This window comes from Colobus angolensis, unplaced genomic scaffold (assembly GCF_000951035.1).
Source record: "Colobus angolensis palliatus isolate OR3802 unplaced genomic scaffold, Cang.pa_1.0 Scaffold2, whole genome shotgun sequence".
In the NCBI taxonomy this organism is placed as follows: Eukaryota; Metazoa; Chordata; class Mammalia; order Primates; family Cercopithecidae; genus Colobus; species Colobus angolensis.
The window spans coordinates 15,093,800-15,119,921 of NW_012115154.1; the positions used below are offsets into that span (position 1 = coordinate 15,093,800).

The 26,122-nt window shown below is 34.5% G+C and overlaps 1 protein-coding gene across 2 annotated transcripts in view; it reads left to right on the forward strand.

Annotated features, from left to right (window-relative positions):
• Positions 1-26,122, forward strand: part of CNTNAP2 (contactin associated protein-like 2) — a 2,310,676-nt gene that overhangs the window by 700,908 nt on the left and 1,583,646 nt on the right. For both annotated transcript variants that reach the window (XM_011941411.1, XM_011941412.1), the window contains one exon: positions 22,466-22,659. In XM_011941411.1, coding sequence (XP_011796801.1) covers positions 22,466-22,659 — 194 coding nt within the window. The remainder of the gene's footprint in view (positions 1-22,465; positions 22,660-26,122) is intronic.

The window sequence follows — 26,122 nt, forward strand, 5'->3', positions numbered from 1 at the left end:
TGACAGTGATATGGGCAATGAAGTCCAGGCTGAGTTGGTCTCAGATGGAGATGAGGAACTCGCTGGGAAGTGGAACAAAGGTGACACTTGTTATGCTTTAGCAAAGAGACTGGACGTATTTTGTCCCTGTCCTAGAGATTTGTGGAATTTTGAACTTAAAGAGAGATGAGTTACGGTGTCTGGCAGAAGAAATTTCTAAATGGCAAAGCTCTCAAGGAAGCAGAGGATAAAAGTTTGGAAAACTTGCAACTGGCAATGTGATAGAAAAGAAAACCCATTTTCTGAGGAGAAATTCAGGCTGGCTACAGAAATTTGCCTAAGTAACATGGAGCCAAATGTTAAACACTAAGACAATGGGGAAAATATCTCCAGAACATGTCAGAGACCTGCATGGCAGTGCCTCCCATCACAGACCCAGAGGCCTAGAAGGGAAATATTGTTTCCTGGAATGGGCACAGGGTCCCCCTCCTCTGTGCAACCTCGGGAAATGGTGCCCTATGTCTCAGCTACTTCAGCACCAGCTATGGCTAAAAAGGGCCAAGGTACAGCTTGATCCATTGCTTCAGACGGTGCAAATCCCAAGCCTTGGTGGCTTCCAGGTAATGTGGTGGTGCATAGAAGTCAAGTTGATGACATGGCTGGCTGGCTGGATGCTAAGAGGCATGAACTTTAGACATACTCATTATCTTCGATACCCCAAAGTCCACCCCAAATAAATACAAATACAGTGTGTTAGGTATGCAATATCAGCTTCAATACAAAAGTTACAAATCGATTCCCGTAAGTCCTTGCTATAGGAAAAATTATGACACACCCACTTATCGGTAAGATACAAATGTAACATTTCCTGAGATTTATAATAGTTACTAAGGAAAAAAAGAAAATTTATGAATAATAGAAATAAATAATTTCCTTTATGGTTTGAAAAATTAACTCTCATTTTTCAGTAATTGAACATTCACTTTCAGTTCTTCAATTTAGAGTTTATTTATGATAACTAACTGTGATATCCTCTGAGAGCATATCTAGAAGATGGCAAATGCTTTTCACCATGAATTAGTGCTGAAAGCAGTTTTAAAAATCTTACCTGATTGCTAATCTGTTAAAAGATAGTAGCAAATAACAATACCACATTGTTTATTTGTTGAATAGCAACAATTTCAAGAATTCAGTAGATGTAAGTTATATGACAGATATGTTTAATCATAAATATAATATATTTGTAATGAAGACAAATATTACCATATATATGGTGTTTAATCTTATTTTGGACTCTAAAAACTGTGTGATATTGAAAATTTACTGAAATTTGTAATGATTGTATTTTATTTGTGAAATATGGTAATTTGACTAAATGATCTCTATGATTACATTATTCTATAAATCTGGTAAACATGAGACTTTAGAAATCGTGTGTGTATATATGTACATGAATACATGTAAATATATTCATAGACACATACACATACACAGTCACATATATATTATATATTTTTTAATTGCAGAGAATATGAAGTGAGAAAGTTTATTGTATTCACAAATCGAGTACTCAGTTAATATTTCATAGATTTATTAAATAATTTTACTTTATGATATATATTAGCAAATTCCCTGTGCTTCTTATGTAACATATTTTGAAGATTAAATGTAGTAAAGCATATAAAGCACTTTTTTAAAATTATACTTTAAGTTCTAGGGTACATGTGCACAACGTGCAGGTTTGTTACATATGCATGCATGTGCCATGTTGGTTTGCTGCACCCATTAACTCGTCATTTGCATTAGTTATTTCTCTTAATGCTATCCCTCCCTCCTCCCCCCTCCCCCCACCGCACGACAGGCCCCAGTGTGTGATGTTCCCTGCCCTGTGTCCAAGTGTTCTCATTGTTCAATTCCCACCTATGAGTGAGGACATGCGATGTTTGGTTTTCAGTCCTTGTGATAGTTTGCTGAGAATGATTGTTTCCAGCTTCATCCATGCCTCTACAAAGGACATGAACTCATCCTTTTTTGATGGCTGCATAGTATTTCATGGTGTATATGTGCCACATTTTCTTAATCCAGTCTATCATTGATGGACATTTGGGTTGGTTCCAAGTACTTTTTGTATGTCTGGTACTCATGGTATGTGCTCAAAGATTCAGAGAAGTTACAGCACTCCAACGTGAGTCTGGTAGTCACAGATGCATAATTATGAGGATAGTGTGCCTGGGATGAAGGGAAAGGTAGAGAGGAGGCAGAAAAGAAATGCCCTGAGGGTCCACATTGGAAGAGGATTGGGTGGAGAGGACTTTTCATTTCAAGAACAAGAGAACAAGAGTAGAAGGAGCTCAGCCTGAAAGTATTCCCAATCAAGGACCTCACCAACCGACTGCCCATGCCAGGGACAGTTGGCCATCCCACAGTCTAAGAGAAACTAATGGACACACACTGTAAAATGTAATAGGAGTTTAACGTAAATGGGTATCTAGACTTTGGAACTTGGGCGTATACCACTAAAGATGTTAACCTAAGGAAAGTATAGAGTTATCAGTAATAACATGTCAGTTTGTTTCTTGTTTGGTTGCTTGGTTTGCTTTTAGAGAATAGGATAGACTGCTTGCTATGCACGTGTTAGAAGCTTGGTAGTTGCTGACTGGCAGGCAGTATAGCACGGTGGTTAAAAGTCATGCCTTGGGTCAACTTACTAGCTGCTTTTCTTACTGTCCGGGTGATCTGTGTCAACTTACCCAACCTTTCTATGCTTTAGTTTCTTTAATTTATAAAACATGTGCAACAGCACTTGTCTCCTACAGCTGTTTCAAGGACTAGCTGAGTTTACCTGAGTAAAATATCTATAGATGATAAGTTCCCAATAAAAACTGTTACATTAAAATCATTTAATTCAGGTCTGGAGAAAAACAAACTTGGAAAATACCAAAATTGAAAGGGGAAAAGCAGGATGATAAACTAACAGAAAAGAAATGGTTAGAGTTGATGGAGGACCAGGGTAATGCAGGGTCTCTGGTCCGCAGAGAGTGTAGAATAGAAAGGAAAAACGTGTTACACAAACAGTGTCAAATACTGTATTAGACCAGTCTCACATTGCTATAAAGAAATACCTGGGCCAGGTGCGGTGGCTCACGCCAGTAATCCCAGCACTTTGGGAGGCTGAGGCGGGCAGATCACGTGAGGCCAGGAGTTCAAGACCAGTCTGGCTAACATGGGGAAACCCCTTTTCTACAAAAAATACAAAACATTAGCCGGGTTGGTGGTGGGTACCTGTGATCCCAGCTACTCAGAAGGCTGAGGCAGGAGAATCGCTTGAACCTGGGAGGCGGAGGTTGCAGTGAGCCGAGATCGTGCCATTGCACTCCAGCCTGGGCAACAAGAGCGAAACTCTGTCAAAAAAAAAAAAGAGAGAGAGAGAGAGAGAGAAAGAGAGAGAGAGAGAGAGAGAAAGAGAGAAAGAGAGAGAGAAAGAGAGAAAGAGAGAGAGAAAGAGAGAAAGAGAGAAAGAGATCTGACACTGGGTAATTTATAAAGAAAAGAGGTTTTATTGGCCATAGTTCAGTAGACCATACAGAAAGCATGATACTGGCATCTGTTCAGATTCCAAAGAGGCTTCAGAACACCTACAATCATGGAAGAAGGAAAAGAGGGAGCTGACATGTCTTATTTGGCAGGAGCAGGAGCAAGAGGAAGGGCAGGGAGATGCCACTCACTTTTAAACAACCAGATCTCGTGAGAGCTCCCTTATTATGATGAGAACAGCACCAAGAGGATGGTGTTAAACATTCATGAAAAACTTTCCCCATGATTCAATCACCTCTCACCAGGCTTCACCTCCAACATCAGGGATTACCAGTCAACAGGAGATTTGATGGGGAAAAAATTAAAACCATATCAAATACTAAAATTTAAAGATTAAAAACTGAAATCAGAAAAAAAAAGCCAACTAGAAATTTATTTTAAAAAAATACAACATATTGCTTGAAAAGTAAGTTCTTATTCTGTGTCATTTCCATATAAAACATTTTTTATTTGGCATGAATATTTAGAGTTAAATAAATATTAGTAGTGTGGTCAAGGGTTTCTGTACTTTATATTTTTCTTTATTTGTTTATAGTGTTTTTTCTCTAATTTTGTTTCTTTCCTATTAACTTTAAAGATTCTATTGGTTCTTGTGCCAACAGAGAGTTTTAATAGTTTTATGAATTGGCAAGTTCTCTACTAATGGGTGGTGAGAATGATTCATCTTTAACTGCAAATTCAAATAATATCAAGAGACAGTGTTACAAATGGTGCATGATGATTTTAGCCTTTGTTTCAGTATTAAACTAGTGGCACTTCATTAATTTTTAAAGGGATTCTATTTGCCTATTACGTAATTTATAGAATCATCTTACTTTTGGTTTCCTGAGAAGGCCAAAGTACTTTGCATACTCCTTTCTGTTTAGCATATTTTTCCATGTTTCTCCATGAAATAAAACCACATTTGAAAATAACTTAAGATTGGTATTGTCAAGTGTTTGAAATTTTTAAGAGTCTTTAGTTTTAAATACCTCCGTGGAAAAAGAAAGCACAGGATACGGAATTGGACTCATCAGAACTCAAACAGATTTCTGTTACTAGCTCTCTGTGGCCTGGGCAAGTCACCTAAACTCTATAAAATTTTTTTTTAGCATGTGTAAAGTAGGAATTTTGATAAATGTAACATTTAAGTGTATTATGATATGTGATTACTAAATGAAAACTTTTATTGTAAGTATTTTATGGGAATAATAACTAAGGATTAGCATTCTTGATATTTAAAAGGCTCACAAATTGGATAAGAAAAACATCAAGATATCACTAAATAAATAAAAGCTAAAAAGAGATTATTCAGTTAGTAATTTTATAATTCGTATATGTATATAAAATATTTAACATCACTATTTAACATGTAAAAAAGTAAAAAACACAGTGATAAACTGTCTTATATTCATTAAGGTAGGTAAATTTTAAAATAATAATAAATGGAATAGAAAAAATGTGGAGTTCTATTCTATACCAACCCTGAATTATATTATTCATAATTTTACCTATTTTTAATCAATGTACATTCAGATTCATATTCTGCTTTTTAAAAACAATTTGAAAATAATACATATTATTTATATCAGCTATAAAATACTCTATATGATTATTCTATCTCAAGTTACCTCACTTTCCCTTACTGATGAAAATTTAGATGTTCCCAGTTTCAGTTGATTATGAATAGTGGTAGATTGAAGCAATGAACATATTGGTGGACGTATTACCTCCTTTAAGGGAACTGATGACAATGGTAGTTATTTTTATGATAATGCAGATTCCATGATTGGGAAGACGGAGTTTGTGAATCAAAGACATTATTCTATTTTTACTTAAAAAGATTGTGTTGCCACATTGTCTCACAAAATGATACAGTGACCACTTCCTCCAACTAGAAAACTTTTCTGCTTGGCTACCACGGTGCTATACACTCTCACGAGTTTCTTCTCTTTCACTTGGCATTCCTTTTCTTTTTCCTCTAAATAGATATTAGATATTGGCACATCCCCTCAAGTCTTGGAAAGCACTTCTTTCACTAGATCCTCCCATCTAATCTCATCTTTCAATCCCATTCAGCTACTGATGACGCCTAAATTGATGTCTTAATTTCTTCTTCCTGAGACCCAAACTCATCTTTACAACCGATTTGGGATCTTGACACCTCAAGTTAAGACTCAAATGCAACTCCTAATTGTCGTCCCCAAATCTCTTTCTCTAACCGGTTTTTTCCATTTCAGGAATTGCTACTAACTCACTTTAAGTTTCTCAACTCTGCCTGTCTAGAAGTCAGCCTTGATTCCTCCTTTTCACCTGCCAGTGTCGCCAGGAGCTCCCACCCTAAAATCCAGTCTGTCCGGATGTTCTGAGAATTTTGTCATCTACCCACTTCTTGGTACATCCACCTCAGGCCAGCTCACTCATTATTTTCACTTTTCTCTGTTACTGTTGGAATATCCATACAACTTATTCTTGATGTAGGAGTTATAGTGGTATTTTCTTCACCGAGTAAAACAGAGTTCACATTGTAATTTGATTGGAAGATGCTAAATAGATATTTCAAGCAGTGCTCATTGAGATATGTAGAGCATCTCATACTTTCTGAATTAAAACAACATGTACAGTATACATAATATTTGGTCAGGGACCCTAAGACTGGTGAGTTTTATGTTTTTTTCTGAGTGGTAAATTAGTTAATACAAAGCAGGTGTTTGTTTATAGCTTCATGTAGGAAAATTCAATATCCTATAAAAATAAAGTTTATAAGTACTGTAGCTATCACAAAGTTAATATTATGCTTTGAGGAATTAATTAAAAATTATATAGTTAGCAATAGAATATTTAATCTCTTATTCCTATAGTATATATAAGTAAATATCAAGGAAAATGGAAAAAATAGACAAAACATATAGACTTTTAAAAACTTAGACATTTGTCCCACCTTCCCCTGTTTTTAATAATGCTTGTTGCTTTGTTCCTACAGTGTCTGAGTATTAAGTATTTTCTAATGAGACCTTTTGTGAATGAGATGGTGAACAAAACAGTGAAAACATTACTTATCAAAATGCTAATACATATTTAAATATAAATATACTTATTAAGTATATTTAAACATGAGCATACTTATTCTTAAGTATATTTGAACATAAACATACTTATTCTTAAGTATACTTAATTATACTTACTTAAGTATAATCTAAATAAGTATACTTAAGTATACTTAAAGTATATTACTTTAAAAAAGTATACTTAAGTATACTTATTTAATATATTAAATATTACATATACTAAATATATAATTAATATAAATATTAAATATATTAAATATATATTGATATATTTTAAAACATATTTAAATATATACACATTCTTAAGTATATTTAAATATAAATATACGTATTCTTAAGTATATTTAAATATAAATATACGTATTCTTAGGTATATTTAAATATAAATATGCGTATTCTTAGGTATATTTAAATATAAATATACGTATTCTTAGGTATATTTAAATATAAATACACGTATTCTTAGGTATATTTAAATATAAATACACGTATTCTTAGGTATATTTAAATATAAATATACGTATTCTTAGGTATATTTAAATATAAATATACGTATTCTTAAGTATATTTAAATAGTTGAGACATATTAGATCTTCTAATTAGGTTTCTAATAATCATTTCAAAAACTATGACATGTTTTCTTCCCTTTTTTTTATGGCTGAATCAAAATGTTGAGATTTATAACTTGGACCCCGTATTCTATAATGTCACATAAACATATTTTTTAAAATTGTACTTCAAGTTCTGAGATACATGTGCAGCACATGGAGGTTTCTTACATAGGTATACATGTGCCGTGGTGCTTTGCTGCACCCATTAACATGTCATCTACGTTTTAAGCCCCACATGCATTAGGTATTTCTCCTAATACTCTGCCTCCCTCAGCCCTCTCAACGCCTGACAGGCCCTGGTGTGTGATGTTCCCCTTCCTGTGTCCGTCTGTTCTCATTGTTCAGCTCCCACTTATGAGTGAGAGTATGCGGTGTTTTGTTTTCTGTTCCTGTGGTAGTTTGCTGAGAATGATGGTTTCTGGCTCTCTCCATGTCCCTGCAAAGGACACAAACTCATTCTTTTTTATGGCTGCATAGTATTCCAAAATGTATATGTGACACATTTTCTTTATTCCGTCTATCATTGATAGGCATTTGGGTTGGTTCCAAGTCTTTACTGTCATAAATGGCGTTGCAACAAACATATGTGTGCATGTGTGGTTATAGTAAAATGATTGATAATCTTTTGGGTATATACCTAGTAATGGGATTGTGGGTCACATGGTATTTCTGGTTCTGGATCCTTGAGGAATCGCCACACTGTCTTCCACAATGGTTGAACTAATTTACACTCCCACCAACAGTGTGAAAACGTTCCTATTTCTCCACATCCCCTTCAGTATCTGTTGTTTCCTCACTTTGTAATGATCACCATTCTAACTGGTGTAGTTAGTGTCTCACTGTGGTGTTGATTTTAATTTCTGTAATGATCAGTGATCATGACTTTTTTCATGTGACAAGCATATCTTTATAACTAGGTTTGATTCTAGTCCAGTATGCTTTTTGTTACAATATGTTACTAAAACCTCAGACAGGAAATGCAATTCTATTTTGGGGAATTAAAATTAGTGATGTGGAGCTCATAAAGATGTGGGAAAATTTTTAGGGTAATAGAAGATATTGTCCCTATTAAGGTGTACAAAGAATTTTGAACCTTTTTTTTTTTTTATTTGTTCTGCAACTATTTTCTCTGCGTTGTTATTTTAGCCCATTGCTATGTCAACCAGTTTCAGCTTGCCCTATGGGGAATAAAAGCCTATTAAAGAAATTATTTAAAAGAAGAATTGATGTCTCTGTGTATATGAATGTAACACTTTCAGAAGATTGCACTAAAAACAACTATATTTACAAGGCTCATCTGTTTGTGTGTGTGTGTGTGTGTGTGTGTTGTGTGTGTGCACTTATCCTAGTGTTGTTAATGTTGTTTCTCTACTCATTCAGAGCCTTGTGAAGTGGGACTGCTATATATATTGTAAGTTAATATCAAAACACACCCACAATGTTTTTGGTGAAATTGTTTCATGTTGCCAAGTATACATACACCAAAAATCTCCCCTCTTTATCAAGACAGATACTACAGTTACTGTAGTTAGTCACTGAAGTCGCTGGCTGTGTGTGTCCCACTTTCATGGGAATCAGAGGGGTTGTAAGAATGAACTTGAGAACTAACTGCATAATGCTTGCCATCCAGGAACTAGGGTTAGGATTGGAATAAATAATGTGTGTACAAAGTGCCAGCCAATGAGAAGGGAATCACTCACTATGCATGAGTCATGGGGGAGATCAGAGCACTCATAAAAGGCATTTGAGTTAGATCTTAAAGAATTTCTTTACTGTATTTAACCATATTGATCTTGAGAACAATTCCCATATATTTCTTCATAAAAAATGAACTAAAGCAGATAAAGGCTTTATAACCTATGTTTTCAAGTATATGAAATTACTCTATCAAACTCTGAGACCAAGTGTACAAATATGAAAAGTGGAGATACAAAGCAATTTTCCACTTACTGCAAGTCAGAAGCAATATCTGTCTCGATGATCATGAGATTTTACTTGAAAATGACCTCATCTTTTCCTTGTATTGTTGCACAGATCATTGGCAATTTTGCATCATTGAATGCAACATTGTATCTCAAAAATTTGCATATATAAATTAAATATATCACTGCACACACAGCAAATTTGTATATATTGCTTTGCATCTGTTTGTATATACCATTGACATTATCACCTAATAATAGATGTTGTTAATGCACAGATAATATGCACATTTCTTTTTTGCGATTCTGCATTTTTTTCTAGTGATATCTTTCAGAGCTGAGCCTCTGCCCCAGAAAATAATGAAGTTTCAGTAAGAGTCCCTGAGGCAGATGGTATGGAGATGTTATTTGCATCCCTAATTATTTTGTTAATAAACAATAAACTATATTTAGTTACTAGTTAGAAGATTTTCATTTTGTAAATGTGCCTCTGACGCTTTTCTTTCTTAAGTGAATGAAACACTAATAAATAACTAAAGCTTTTTTTGCACAAAATGCTAGATAGAGGCTAGGTTTTGAGACTCTATTTTTAAATTCACTTAATGTTAGCCACTTAGCTAAAAGCCACTGTGTGAGTTAAGGGAATATCCTACTGTAATCAGTTACATCTAAATTCTTAACATTTCAACTTTGAATTGTGGATCCTCTCAGCCAGCTTCCCGGGTCCCTTTGAAGCAGGCCTATGCCAAGATTCCCCACCTCTCCTGGGTAACTAAGCAAGTCCTTTCTCATTCCCAGCTCATCGGAATACCCTGTCCACTCACTCTGCTGACCCACATAAGCCGATTGCTTCCTGATGTGTGGAGATGTGATTGTGATAATGTTCACAGGAAGGGATGTGCTAATGCATGAGTAATAACTGGAGCCCAGTAAAACTTGTTAAGACAGAATTCTAAGCAGAATTCCACACTCCTTTCCTAGTGTGGTCCACTCGGAGTGCTGGAGTTTTAATACAATCCAAGGATTTCTCCAAGATAATGTTAATGACTTAATTTTATGAGGATTTTATTTATGTAAACAATCAAATAATTTTTAAGAATACACACACACACACACACACACACACACACACTTGAGTGAGAATACCTGCATAAAATAAATTAAGCCAGGAATAAAATCTAGAATAAATACAATAACTGCTCTGGAGAAGTCTTCTAATTCTGCTCTACTGGAGATACAATGAGAACCACTAACTTGATTAGGGAGTTTTTTCAATTATAATTCAATTTGCCTTATGTAATCTCTGCCTTTCTTATATGTATGCAACTGGACCCAAGAATTTTCCCTCTTGTTTCAGGGATCCTATTTCCTGGATGTAATTAATTAATATATTCATTTTTTACTTTATTCTTATATTCATTTTATAGATATTTACTGAGTGCCTATTATGTCCAGAGAACCATGCTAGACAGTGGTTATTAAATAATGAATTTCAATCATTTCTTGACTTAAAAAATGGGCAATCCTAAGAGATTTGCTACAAATTCTATGATTTAATTGATTTCCTTATTGATACCCATCCTTTAATCTTCCCTCTCATAGAGGGGCAATTTGGTAACCTATATCACTGTTGTATGTTTGAGCTTTGAAGCGTTTTGTAATCTATACACTTATATTCTGCACCTTCACCAAGTAATATTCCCTGTGAGCTGCATGGACAAGAATGTTTTTACTTTTTTTTTTTTTCATATTGGAGAGAATAACATCTGGAGAATGATGACATTTTCTGTGCAGTGCCAGTGAATGGGCACTTAGCTAGGGAAGCCAAGAAATTATGTCTAATTAACTATGCTCTTCACAAGATTCTGCAGACTTTACTAAGAATACATGCCAGGGATGAAAGAATACAAAGTAAAGCAGTAAATTTGCACCCAGAAAATTGACATAACTTTTCATTTCTTTGCAACGTTGATATTTGCCTTCAACTGTTGAAGTCCTTGCTCTTGATTTCAGTTAGAAATGAAGTGAACAAAGAGATACTAAGGACTGCATACACCATGAAGCTCCTCAGGCTTCCTTACAAGGGAGAACTACATAGCAGCTTCCAAATAGTTGCAAAGAGGAACATGACCTCAATGACTTTGACTGGATTACATTATTTTTATTTGCTTTATTTTTATCACACATAAGACTTCATTTCTGTGAATAAAATATACAACATATCTGGTTTTCCATATGATAAAATCTTTACTTAAAGATTTTTTGGTACATTCCTTAAATGAATAAATTGGATTCTCAAGTATAAAAAAATCATAAAAATTGCTTATAAAATATTCTAAAAGAAACCCTGAGTAGCTGGCATGTAGAAGTGCTCTATACATATTTGCTGAATGAATGAACCAGGAGAGGTATTCATAGTAAATAAGGAAATGACCAGACTCGTTAAAAATAAAAATTATATATAGTCAAGTGTTACTTAGCAATGGTGTAAATAATACCCCCCGTATTAATAAAACAGATGAATCAAAACTGAAAATAAACCAGTAAGAAATAAAATCCACTTGATAGTTTTACTAATGATTGTAACATAATAGCTTGCATTTTAACTTTCATTTTAAATAAAATTAAAGAACACAGTCCAATCTCCCAAATGATGTAAATTTTTCTTCTAAAACAATTCTGATAACTAGCTTTCACTTGAATATCTCCAGTAGTGAAGAGCTCATTACTTTTGTGGGAATTCATTCTGTTGTTGGTAATAGCTATTCTAATGCTTTAAAAATATTACATTCACATCTGACTACCTGTAAGTTCCTTTTAGAAAAAGTTTAATTTAGAAAAAGAAAAATACTACCACCTGAGATAACACACACAAAAGTGTATTTTCTCTTGGCCACAGTATTTTTAGGACATTAAAAAAATAAGACCTTACATCATTTACACTGTTCCGTAACTGAGTTTTAAAATTACAGGTAACGTAAATGTTTAAGATGTTCTAATCAGACCTAATTCTCGCTGTATTACATTAAACTTGTATACATGTCTAATGTAAAACATTGTGCATGAAATAATGTAAAATAAGAGTATGTTTGTTTTTATACTTTGACTCAGGCTAGTCTCTGTGTGTATCACTGTGGCTTCTGCGTGGAGCAAGAACTTAATCAAACTTAGATTTGCATTCACATTCGTTTCACTGTTATCTAGGCTTTATGTAGTTTTAAGTGGCTGTATAGCTTTTGGGTCTGCTTTTCATGTTTCTTGTCTCTTATCATCTTAAGGTAATATTTGACATTTTAAAAACAAATTAACATCCTTAAATCAAAGATCTTAAAATATAATTGTGAAATTCCCTGAAAATAATTTATATATTTTTTAAATATATGAAACTAAACAACTTGCTGTAAGTCTATTTCTCACGACTGACAGTGCTTTACCTGTGAAGTGATGAAGATGTAAACAGAAGCCTCAGCTAGACAGTTTTTCTTTTGTTTGTCTAATTGCCAGAATGTTAATGATTTTCATAATGCCATTTATGTAAAAGAAACCAAAAGGTTCCAGTAACTTTTGTTAGTGTAGTGTGCAGAACCATTGAAGGAACAAACATACTGAATAAGCTTATAATTTTTCTTTTGTGGACTGCCTGTTAAAATGTTTTACCCAATTTTTATTAGGTTTACTGAGTGTTTCTTATTGATTTGTGGAGCTTGTTATACATTAACAAAAATGAATATTTTTGTTACATGTTTAGAAATATCTTCTCCCAATCTATAGTTAGCCATTTAACTCTCTTATTACTGCCTTGTGATAATCAATGTCTAATTTTACTGTAACTGAATTTATATTTTCCCTTTTAGCTAGTACATTTTGAGTCCTGTTTAAAAAATCCTTCCCAACCACAAAAAGATGCTGTATGTTATCTTTTGAAAACGTTTACAATTTGATCTACACGTTTTGACCTTGATTTCTGAGTATAGTGTGGGGCAGAACCACTTTCTAGGGCAATTTATTGGGGAGGAAAGAGACAGTCATTTTTGAAAAAGGAAACAAGAAGAGCTTGTGGATTGTTGGCAATGATTTCTTTATAGATCTGGGTGGCTGTTACACTGTTATGTTCATTTGGTGATAATTCCTGATACTACCTACTTATAATCTTGTAATTTGTTAATTTGTATATATATAAAGACTTTATAAAAATGCCTGAAAAACATATTTAATATTATATTTCATATTTAATATTCCACTTAGATGTCATAATTTTAACCCTATGTATTATTTATAAAGTAAGGTTACGTAATTCTTTCTAAGCATTAGATACCTTTAATCATGAAGGTGATAATGCATTTCTTCACAATGAGTATCTTAGTTCATTGTTGATGTTAAAACAGATTGTGCTGTTATAGGTTCAGGTTTCCAGCCAGTCAAAAACATTTTCATCATTAATCAGTTTGTTATCCTATTAGGTTTCTTTTCCAGGTTTATATAATTGACAAATTTTATAAGCATGTTTTTCATGCCTTAGAGAATAAAAATATTAAAAATGACAGTGTACAGGACGAAAGCCTGTGGTACATCATTAGAGAGCACTCTTCAGCTGACATCACCATTATTCAACGTATTTGGCAAAGATTATTAGCCATTTTTTAATTTACCGAAAACTGTTATCTCTCAGCCCACATTTTACTATTTTACGTTTTCCAGATATTTTGTCAAATGCTTTGCAATAATTAAAATTGAAGATACGTCTATGGAATTTACTCTGTTCTATTAAACAAGGGCTCAATTTAAAAAAAGGAAATCCTTAGAACCTATCACTATTGCCTCCTCTATCAACAGACCCCTTTCATCCTTTTTCCTAAATATTTACAACTCACATGCTAGACTTTAAAGAAGATCTTTCTTGTTATATTTCCCAGATGTACCAACTTCATTGTTTTTAAAATTTATATTTAGTTTTTGACTATCTTTCCTTTTTTGGCAGTTCCTTTAATAAATATTCAAGAAAGCTAAGATTACATTTATGGATAATGCAGTCCTTGGGGTTATAATCTGAATTTGAATGCTTCAAAAAGTTAAAGGCATGGGCCGGGCGTGGTGGCTCAGCCTGTAATCCCAACACTTTGGGAGGCCGAGATGGGCAGATCATGAGGTCAAGAGATCGAGACCAGCCTGGTCAACATGGTGAAACCCTGTCTGTACTGAAAATACAAAAATTAGCCGGGCGTGGTGGTGTGCGCCTGTAATCCCAGCTACTTGGGAGGCTGAGGCAGGAGAATCACTTGAACCCGGGAGGCGGAGGTTGCAGTGAGCCAAGATCATGCCACTGCACTCCAGCCTGGTGCCAGAGTGAGATTCCATCTCAACAAAAGAAAAAAGAAAAAAGAAAAGGGTAAAACCACTTTGTCCATCTTATTATGTCTTAGCTTCTCTCAGGAGGTATTTATCTATACTCAGTTAGTAGTTTTGCTACTCCTAGAATTATTGAAACTGTTTTCTTTGTTGGTAGAAATGGGTGACAAACAATACTATTTTGCTGTCATTAAATAGTATCTGATAGTATTATATCTTCTTTCTTCTGTGTTGCTTAAAAAATAGCTTTCAAGCTTGTTTGTTTCAACCTTATTTATGTAAGTATTTATTTATCAATATTTTAGGAATGATTGGGTCATGCCAATTTTCCTGTTCTAGTTTATAACAGAGGTTGATTAATGGATATAGTCTTTTTCCCTGGCTACTCTAATCAATAAATATCTACACTTGGTTGAAGCCTGTTTATCCTCTTCTCATAGATCACATGACCTCCTTGCAGATATTTATCTCCCACTGCAAATAAAATCTGAGCTCATTAACAAGTTCCTTTTAGCACTTCTTAAGATGCCTGTTACTGCTTTTGTATCAATTAGATACTTCTCCATTGTAGGTTTAAACTCATGTTACATAGTATTTTCAATGTTCAGAGGTCTTAAAATTCATGGTGTCATGTCTTTTTTACTTTTGAATAAAAATTAGTTTTTCAAATGTTTATATTCTATGTATTGGTCTTAGTCTAGAACTTCTCTTAGACTTACCCTAGAAGCTTCCAACTTATCCCCAATGTCTGTTAACTACTGCAAATTTTAACAGGTTTACTGATGTATAATGGATATACATTTATGTATATATAGTTATATATAGTACAATTTTTATATAGTGGTAAATTTTATATATGTACATGTTAATGTATATCCATTATACATTATATGTTTAGATATTTAATATATTAATATCAGTACCAATATATTTATTATATATTTTATATATAAATTATATAATTTATAAGTATGTCCATGTATGTGTGTGTGTGTGTATATATATGTCAACATGGAAACATTACCTTTTAGCTCACTAATTATTTTCAGGCTGGAGTGCAGTGGTGCGATCTCAGCTCACTGTAACCTCCACCTCCTGGGTTCAAGCGATTCTCCTGCCTCAGCCTCCCAAGTAGCTGGGACTAAAGGCACCCACCACCACGCCCAGCAAATTTTTGTACTCTTTTTTTAGTAGGGATGTGGTTTCACCATGTTAGGCTGATCTCGAGCTCCTGACCTCAAGTGATCCATCCGCCTCGGCCTCCCAAACTGCTGGGATTACAGGTGTGAGCTACTGTTTGCAGCCTAGCTCACTAATTATTTCTTAGATTATATAGAATTGGTAACTTTTCCTCGGATGAGTTTATTTTCCTATCAGTAACTAAATTTTGCATTTCTAAAACTACTTCATGGTTCCTTTTAGTATTCATCTATAAATGTTTTATTTTTCCCTGTTGTAACTTATAATTACTGCTATTTTTAATGAATAGCATTACCTATTTTATATTTTTGAGAGGATAGAGTCTATTTATCTCCACTAGCCCTCAATTGCTATTACTTTTGGAGCTAATTGGTGTTGAACTTTTGACTTTACTGACTTCGTGGCATTGGGTTTTGTTCCTGTCATTTGAAATTTTCATTTGCGTGTTCTTCTTGACAGCCAGTCTCTCTCTTTCTGGTCTCTCTCTCTTCCTCTCTTCCTATCTCTTCTCGTCTCCCTTGTTTTTGTGCTTTATCATTATGGGACTTTCTCTACTCAAGTCCCAGAATGCCCAGTCTGAAACTGTACCTTACATTACTCGCCCGATGCCTCTGCCTGGCAGTGTTATTATTATTATGTGTCTGGTCACCAAGCCAGAGAACGTCTTTACTCAGCTCAGATATGCCTATTTGCTAACCTCTTTGGGCATACAGCCTCATATAATCCGTATGTTTAAGTGAGTAATCAGCTTTCTTCAGTCTCTTTTCACAACTGGGTTAGCCGAGGGCCAGTCTTGGTTTGCAACCTTGAAGCAAGCTTTCTGTCGCTGATATACACAAGGAACTTATATCTCCATTATTCCATAGTAGCCAAATGCCCAAATACCTTTGTATGTCCCCAGATCCAGACTCTAGCTGGCGTTGGCTTCAACCCTACTCATTGCTTTGCATGTTTGTTGCATTTCTTGTACATGGAGATGCTTATCTTATTTTTTGATCCTCGCTATGTCTTTTCAATTTTCTTCTTATCTATCTTATCTAAAAATACAGTGTATTTGAAGCAGAAGGGGGTCTCAAAGCCTGAACTCATAATGCAATTTTGCCTGGAGTCTCCTTTTCAATTTATTCTTTTCATCTGATACATATTTCTCAGCCAGTTATTAAAGGTAGTTCTAACCCTAATTGATTTTTCTTCACCATGTATTTTTGCTAAATTAGAATCCAGGCTTATAGGCTCTGGTGGTGTTAAAGCCACCAACTTGAGTGCTGTGTTTCTTCAGGAGCCATTTATCACCACAACAGAAGCTCCATGGCCTCTCTAAACCCCCTGCAAAATGCCTCTTTTCTCTGACTTACTGAATTACAAATTACAAAGCAAAGATAACTCGTATTAGTATAGAGTATTAGTTTCATCAATTTATTCAGATTCTCTAATGCATCACTCTAGGAACTCACAAAGAATGGACATGTAGAATACCAACACTGTAAATCTTTACAGCATACATGTGCACACACCACATACTACACACATGCAAATACACAGGGGGAGGAATATCTGTGTATGTGTGAGAAAGAAGAGTGAAGAAGGAAAGACACGGAGGATGGGAGGGGTGGGAAAGGGAAGAGAGAACAGAGAAGGGGAGAGAGTAGGGAAAGGAAGAAACGGCATTCTTATTGTTTCGAGACTAGCAAGAATTCTCTAACAAGTACGCATCTTTCAAGTTACTTCAACACTCACTACACGAGTTATTTGCTAGATGTTTTAGGTAATATTATCTCTAGGTAAGAGTTCTTCTTAGGAACTAAGAGTTTATGACTATTCATTCTCCACCTCTTCCAACTCCTCTTTGACATCCAACCACTTTCTCTGAGCTACTACAACACATTGGGAACTTTTTTGCCCTCTTATACACCACATTCCAGAGGTTGTTGGGATGAAAGAGGTATCATTATTAATCCCTGGATCAATAGAGGTTACACATTTCACAAGCCAAGTAAACAAAGTAATAAACTTCGCCAAATTACATTGCTTGATAGATCAAAGAGAAAAAGGGAACTTTTCATCGATCTTTCCACCGTGTTCCTCATGAAAGACTGACTTTTGCCCTCCCCTTGAGGTTAACCACTATAATATTCTCTCCACTTATATTTCTGCTAAGAAATACATTTTGACTTATATTTCTCCTGATTTTCGATTTTTGCTTTCCTTAGAATTGACAGTAAATTCTATTTTGCTAAAAGTAATGAGATAAATGGGATTAAGCAGCTGTATGTTAATTGCTTGCTTACTGAAAGACCGGAATGTAGCAAAAAATAGGTCACTTAAGAAAATTTATTCTGGAGCATTCATTAGCAAAACAGAGGAAATTATTCTAAGTTTCCCCAATCAATCAGATATTTTCTCACCTGCTACCTCATTGTATTAATTGCTTGTTGACTTTAGTTCACTGAATCACCCTGTTGTTTTTGGTAATACATAGATAGAACTCTCTATGAAATTGGCTATGAAATTTCTTCAAGGTTTGGAACTGTATATCTAACAGGTAAGAAAATATATTTGTTATCCCTCAATAACTGAGTATATTTTTGTCCCCAAAATTAGCCTACAGCTGTTCCAAAATCTTATGGAATTCTAGGTAAAATAGGAAGATGAATGATATATGACAATAAGGAATATTATATACTAACACTACAATAGGAAAAAACAGATTACAAATCAGGTATAACTAACTCATTGTTAGTGAACAGATTATCAGGAAGTGGTCCCAAGAGGGACTGCGGACTAGAATCTCCAGGATACAAATCCTGAGATGAAAAATAGCATCTAGGAAGTTAATTAGGAGTGTTTGGGGGATGAAAACCTGTGGAAGAGAAAGGAATGAAACAGAAATTAGTTACAGGGAGGACTTTAGGTGAAATGCGGTTTCAGTGAAGTCTTTGACCAATCCCTGCAGGGAGCTCTGAGACTGTGAAGACACCTCAGAGTCTCCACAGGTTGGGGCAGGGTACTGGCTCTTTATAGCCCCAGGTTGACCAGTCGTTGCATTTGCACAACTCCATGAAGGTATATCATCTACAGGTGCCTCTTTTTAACCCAGGAAATTCCTGAAGAGGAATTACAGCTAAGTACTGTATCACAGAAAAAACATTCTTGTAAAAGTGTGAATTGAAGATATGAGAATAGAGACTGAGAAGTAGTTATATCGTTTGCACATATATTCTATAGACACCACACATATAACCTATGCAAACACAAACACTAGATACTTAAATTTGTCCAAATATTTTTTGAGATATGATTTTGATATAGTGAAAGGTACAGATTTCAAATTTGTATGTACTTTTTTTTTTTTTTTAGATATTAATCTTGGGTAGGGATCGACAAGCTTCAACCCTCTGTCCAGCTACAAGATTTTGTTAATAACACTTCATTATAACATGGCCACACTCTTTTGTTTATGTACTGCTCTTCATACTGTAATAGAATTTGGCAGTTTTAACAGAGGTAGTATGGTCTATAAAGCCAAAAATATTTAGTATTTAACCTTTTACAGAAAATGGTTGCTGACCTTTGATCTAGGGTTTGCTATTTTCAAATAATTCCATTTCATGTGTAAAGTAAGACCACAGCATAACATATTTCCTGTCCAGACTCCTATCCTTTGTACTATTTGAGTTGCATATTTTAATTCCACATTTATTATAAACCCTGTCATTCATCATTACTGTTTTTAAACACTAAATTATCTGTTAATGAAATTTAAAAACCTAAACAAATATTTTATATGTACTTAACATGTTTAGCATTTTAAGCATTCATTTTTTCATGTAAATATGAGTTTCAAAATGGTACAACTTCCCTTAAGGTGAAAAAATTATATTTTTATAGTATACACATATGAGTAATGAATTCTCCCAGGTTTGTCTTGAATATTACGTTATTTTTATATTTAAAAGATGTTTTTGCTGGACATAGAATTTCAGGTTGCCAGCTTTTTTTTCCCATCAAGTCTGATAGGTCATTTCATTGTCATTTGGTTTGCATTATTTCTGCTGAGAAGTTGTAACCCTGTGAATACTTTTAAGATTTTCTCTTTAGCATTGTCTTTCAGCAAATAATTATATCGTGCCTTATTGTATTTTGCCTTGTATCTCTCCTGCCTGGAATTCAATCAGCTTCTCACATATCTGGGTTTATGTATTTCAACCATTATTTCTTCAAACATATTTTATTCTGACCCAATCTCTGTCTTCTCTGCTTTTAGTACTCCACTTGCATGCTTCTTAGGGCAGTTATCAGTGTCTCAGAACTTACTGGAATACTGTTTAATTTTAAGCCTTGTTTTTCTGCTCTGAGCTTAATTTAGATGTCTTATATGGCCCTACATTCTAGTACAATGACGTTTTTCTTGTATGTCTCATCTGCTTTTAAGCTCATCCATTAAATTATCTATTTCAGATGTAACTTTTAGTCCTAAAGTTTCCATTTTGTTCTTTTTGCTTTTCTCCTTCAACATTTTGCATTCCTTTAAAAATGTTTATAGATTTTATTTTAGATAATAGAATTAATAATTACTAGTTTAAAGTCCTGGTCTGCTAATTTCATCATCTCTGTTATTTTGGGGGTACATTTCTATTGATTTTTTTCCCTCTGGTTCTAATACATATTTTCCTGCTTGTCCAAATGTCTAGTATATTTTTGAATTTATATACTTGACATCATGGATGCAATGCTGTTCAGTTTCTAAATGTTTATGGCTTTCCTTAATGGAGTGTTGAGTTTTGGTCAATCAAAGAATTAATTTTTGGTCAGATTTATCTTTTTCAGTAACCTTTGCTCAGTTGTGTCCAGACTAGCTCTCATTTTAGTACTAAAATATCCCTACTTATAATGCACGACTTTTATAGGATGTCTACTGAATGCCTGGAGGGATTCAACAAGGTCTCTCAATTTTGTCTAGTCTGAAATTAAATTTTTCCCAGCTCTGTGCAACCTCTGGTTATTGCTGATTTCAGAACTCCCTTTACCTGGTCTTGTGCAATCTTGATCTGAAAATACACAGCACAGTATTGCTTCTGAGTCTATATTCCAGAGACTCATTGATGACTCCCACGTAGATTTCCAAAGCTCTTCATACAGCTGTGCCCTCTCTGGGACTCCCTCCTGTGAATTCGAGCTTCTTTAGTAGCTTTGAATTGTAATATGTTTCCATTTCATTGACACTGCTGCACTCCTGAACTCTGTTTGGGATCATCTTCCATGTACCATGATCCAGAAAGTGAAGCTAGCAGAAAGCCAGGAAGTTGGCAGGGCTCACCTTATTTGTTTATCTTATTTTATGGATCATGTTCTGCACAGTCCCTAAAACAGGGATTGTTAAAATTTTTTTTTTATTTTTTGAGATGGAGTCTCGCTCTGTCACCCAAACTGGAGTGCAATGGCGCCATCTCAGCTCACTGCAACCTCTGCCTCCCAGGTTCAAGTGATTCTTCTGCCTCAGCCTCCCGAGTAGCTGGGATTACAGGCACCTGCCACCACGCCTGGCTAATTTTTGTATTTTTAGAGGAGATGGGGTTTCAGCATATTGGCCAGGCTGGACACGAACTCCTGACCTCAGGTGATCCACCTGCCTCGGTCTCCCAAAGTGCTGGGATAACAGGAGTGAGCCACCGCACCTGGACAAACAGTTATTTTATAATTTTTTAGTTTTGTAATTTTTTAAAAAAGCTGTTCTATCATAGTTTTAAGCAAAAATAGGCCATATAAACATTGTTAAATGAATATCTGTGGTGATTTATAAAATGATTTTTATTGTGAACGTCCTCATAGAATAAATTATTTCACCAACCTTTAAATTCCTTATTTGAAAAATAGTACACACAATTTGATATACTGCACATTGGATAACCTATTGAGCATTTTTCTATCATTTATTCTCTTTAGTAGCTGAACTCACCTTAAAAATTATAGTGCCTCTTAGCACTAACATTAGGCCGTATTTTCTGTAACTTATTTTGTGTGCAACCCTAGTTATTTTAAATATTACTATAAATTAAGAATATTGATCTATATTCGTGCCATTTTTCTAATGAATGTTTTTACATTTTTACTATTTGCTAAGCAATTATTATATTTTGCCAAATGAGATTTAACTTTGCTTAGTATCTTATTTTTTCTAGAGATACTGGCTGTATATCTTCTAAGTGTTAAATAAACATACTGCCTGATTAGCTATTTACCTCCCTGTACCACTCAGTGGTACAGGAAATTAATGTAAGATTAGGCTCATCTTAAGAATTGCAAATTTTTTTTACTAAAATTCACAAGAAAAATATATTTTAAAAATGTGTATAATTGCTTGTTTTAAATTTATAATTTATTAAATGCTAAAGTTTACATGACAGAAAAAAATTGGATAGTTACATTTTTCTCATGATTTTAGCTGAAGAGTTTATGGTAAATTGATCAACCCTCAGCCAATTAGACTTTGACATGTACTAATAAGATCTAATTGAGGAATTATGAAGACATTTGCTCAGGAGAAAATGAGCACATAATTACACCATAAAGAGGTTAAAGAATCAATGTTACCAGCTGGAAGAATATTAGTTGAAGTCCCAATGGCGTCTATAAAGGATACTTCATAATATATCTGTGAAAGAGAGCACTGCCAAGGCCAATTAAGATATGTAGAATATTCCATTGTCAGTTGTACAAATTCAAATTTAAATATTCATTTTCCAATCTTGCCTTTGCCCATCTTCAGGTGCTGGAGGATGGTCTCCATCAGACAGCGACCATTATCAATGGCTTCAGGTTGACTTTGGCAATCGGAAGCAGATCAGTGCCATTGCAACCCAAGGAAGATATAGCAGCTCAGATTGGGTGACCCAGTACCGGATGCTCTACAGCGACACAGGGAGAAATTGGAAACCCTATCATCAAGATGGGAATATCTGGGTAAGTCACTGGCAGGAAAGCAAAGACACAGAATTGGTATGGAAATGTTAGAAAATGGTACAGGATTCACTAAGCATATATAGTTATCAATATTTATCTGTTAAAATCATTGAGAAACCTTATTTATTCGTCATTGTTGATGGAAGAAAGTTTCTTCTGGCTGTAATTTCTATCCAATGGTTAACGCAATGATTCTCGATCGGCACTCTGAATTTGAATCACCTGAGGAAGTTTTAAAGCATGTAGATGAAAAGCACACCCAGATCAATGGGACCAGAATCATATAAGCTGAAATCGTGATTAATGATACTGATAACTTTTCTGAAGACAGCAATCTTCAATTGAAGGAAATTATTGAAATTATGAAGAATATAATTTAGAGAAGTAAGAGCCGTTATAGATGTTAAGAAAAGAAATTGTCTATTTTATAATAGTGTCTTAAACACTTATTACAGATCCATATTCACTTTATTCCTTTATTATGAAAGAAGAGAATAAAGCTTAACCCACTTGTTCTTAAAACGTCTCTATTAACTTAAAAAGTTGTATGTATTCAATCAAATATTCACCACATAATAATTTGAATAAATTATTAACAGTAAAATTTAAGTGTTCTATTTTGGTTCAATTATTTTAAAAAGCAGGCATGACCAAAATCAAGTAATGTCATCAATATTAAACCAGAAGAAGAAGAAGAAGAAAAAGATGAGGAGGAGGAGGAAAAGGAGAGGATGAAAGGGGAAGGGAGAAAAAAAGGAAGAGGAAAGGGTTCACTTTTGAAATCATGTCCTTCACAGTATTAGGCAGAGTGCTGGGTATTTTTAACTTTATCATGAATCACTCTTGTAGACTTTGTATTTTAAAAGTCCCCAATTATTTTTTTCTAAGTAACAAGAGTTTATAATTTCTAGCTAAAGTGGATGTTCATTTCTATGGTAGTATATGAAATAAGGATATAATGTCCTGATAATAAAAAATGTGTCTGCTTAAGTAGAACTTTAGAAATAACTCCTTTCAAGTCATAATTATATGGAAATAATTATTTGTGTATTAGGATGTATAAGTTACAGAAACCAAGTAGTGGGAAAAATGCCTCTTTCTAAAATGTCTTCATCTCACAATTGAGATCATTCAAATGCTCAGGCATAATTTATAGAAAGTGATTATCAGGCCTGAATACACAGTAGGATTAGCTAGAGAACTTTAAAACATACAGACCCTTGTGCTCCAACCCCAGAGACTTGAATTTAATTGGTCTAAGGTGCAGCCTGGGCTTTGGGATTTTAAAGCTCCGATGGTGAATCTAATGTACAGTGAACACTGAATATCGTATTTTAGATTGGTTTTCAGTCTACAGTTAGGAAGGGGGTAGAGGAAGTATATGCTGAAAAGGAAAAGGAGAACAGAAAGTTTGAAAGGGTTGCCCTTAAAATTTGGCAGAGAGGAAGGGGAAGAAGGAGGAGTAAGGGAGTTGGGTAGCAGGAAGGGGAGGGAGAAATCAAGTGACCAACCAACCAAACAGCAGACCAAACAACTGAGAGTGAACAGTTAAGGCTTAGATCACAAACTCTTCTAACACCCAAAGCACTCATTATTTTCTAACTTTCTGTGGTTTCTAAACTAAGATCAAATGAGCATGTTGGTAAAATTGCTTGAGGGGTTTACTTTCTGTGATTTCTAGACTAAGATCAAATAAGCATGTTGGTAAAATTACTTGAGGGGTTACATATCAGTCTCTGAAATACTGTTCTCTATATCAGAACAGAAATACTGTTCACACTTTTGTATTTGTAAAGTCTTCCTCTCAAAATTAAGTGTTCAAATCCTCTCCTCTCATAATGTGCCAAGATAGTAATAAAGATAGGTGCTAAAATACTTGAACTTTAATGTATCTATCAAATACTGAACAGCTAAGAATGGCTAAGTGCAGAGACATAAGGAAAAAAGGCTAAAGAGGATAAAATTGCTCAGGTTGTCTTGGACTCTATTTATTTATTTATTTATTTATTTATTGAGATGGAGTTTTGCTCTTGTTGCCCAGGCTGGAGTGCAGTGGTATGATCTTGGCTCACTGAAACCTCAGCCTCCTGGATTCAAGCAATTCTCCTGCCTCAGCCTCCTGAGTAGCTGGGATTACAGGCATCCACCACCATGCCTGGCTAATTTTTTTGTATTTTTAGTAGAGACAGGGTTTCACCACGTTGGTCAGGCTGCTCTTGAATTCCTGATCTCAGAAATTCAACCTGACATCAACCTACTGGCCTTGGCCTCCCAAAGTGCTGAGATTCCAGGCATGAGCCACCACACCTGGCCTTGGACTCTTGATATTACATAAAATAATAATGGTCGAGTCAGGGAGACAAGGATGTCATGTAGTGAAAATATCACAAATTGTAAAGGTATGCTGGGTCTACTTATAGGACTTTCCATCTTAAGGTGATAAAGGTGCATTTCTATTGTCTTCTCCCTTTCTGGTGTTCACTTTGTTTCTTCCTTTCAAATAATATGTTTCATATTAAAAATCAGTATGCTATGTGATGAGAGATGAGTGATTATTTCTAGAAGAAGTTAGTAGTGAGCTAATTATAAAATTGTAAAAATCAAAACAAGTTGGAGACTATATTAGTCTATTTTTGCCCTGCTCTAAAGAAATACCTGAGACTGGGTAATTTATAAAGAAAAGAGTTTTAATTGACTCACGATTCCACAGGCTGTATAGGAAGCATGACTTTAGAGGCCTCAGGAAACTTACAATCATGGCAGAAGGTGTAGGGGAAGCAGGCATGTCTTACATGCCTGGAGCAGGAGGAAGAGAGAGACCGGGATATCCTGCACTTTTAAACAACCAGATCTCCTGACAATTCACTCACTATCAGTAGAACAGCAAGGAGGAAGTCCACCCCCATGATCCAATCACCTACTATCAGGCCTCTCTTCCAACCCTGGGAATGACAATTTGACATGAGGTTTTGGTGGGGACACAGACCCAAACCATATCAGAGACACAATCTAAATATTGCAAAATATATTTCGGTACCAATAAGCCTGCAACATAATGATTACATTATTTAATAACCTATGACAGAAATGTTTTAATCCTTCCTAATACAAAAAAGGGTCCAATCCTTTAATGTATTCTAAAAGAGATAAAGTTCATTAACTTCTAAAAATTCTTGAATATTTTAGGGCTATGTCTTATTATTCATTAAGTGATTAAAATTTAGCATTTACAAATTTCATCAAAAAGTACTCTTGGGGATTACATTTATTAAAAATGGTATTAAATACTAGAGTTTTTTAATCCACTACTACTTAACATTATGTGTACTGGACTTGAAGAGAATTCTGATATAGAGAAGACTGGATGACTTTTTGATGGAAAACGCCTTATAAGATGTAAAATTTTATGTACTTTTGAAATTGTCTTTACTATCCATTTTATAATGATTGTTTACCTGAGAAG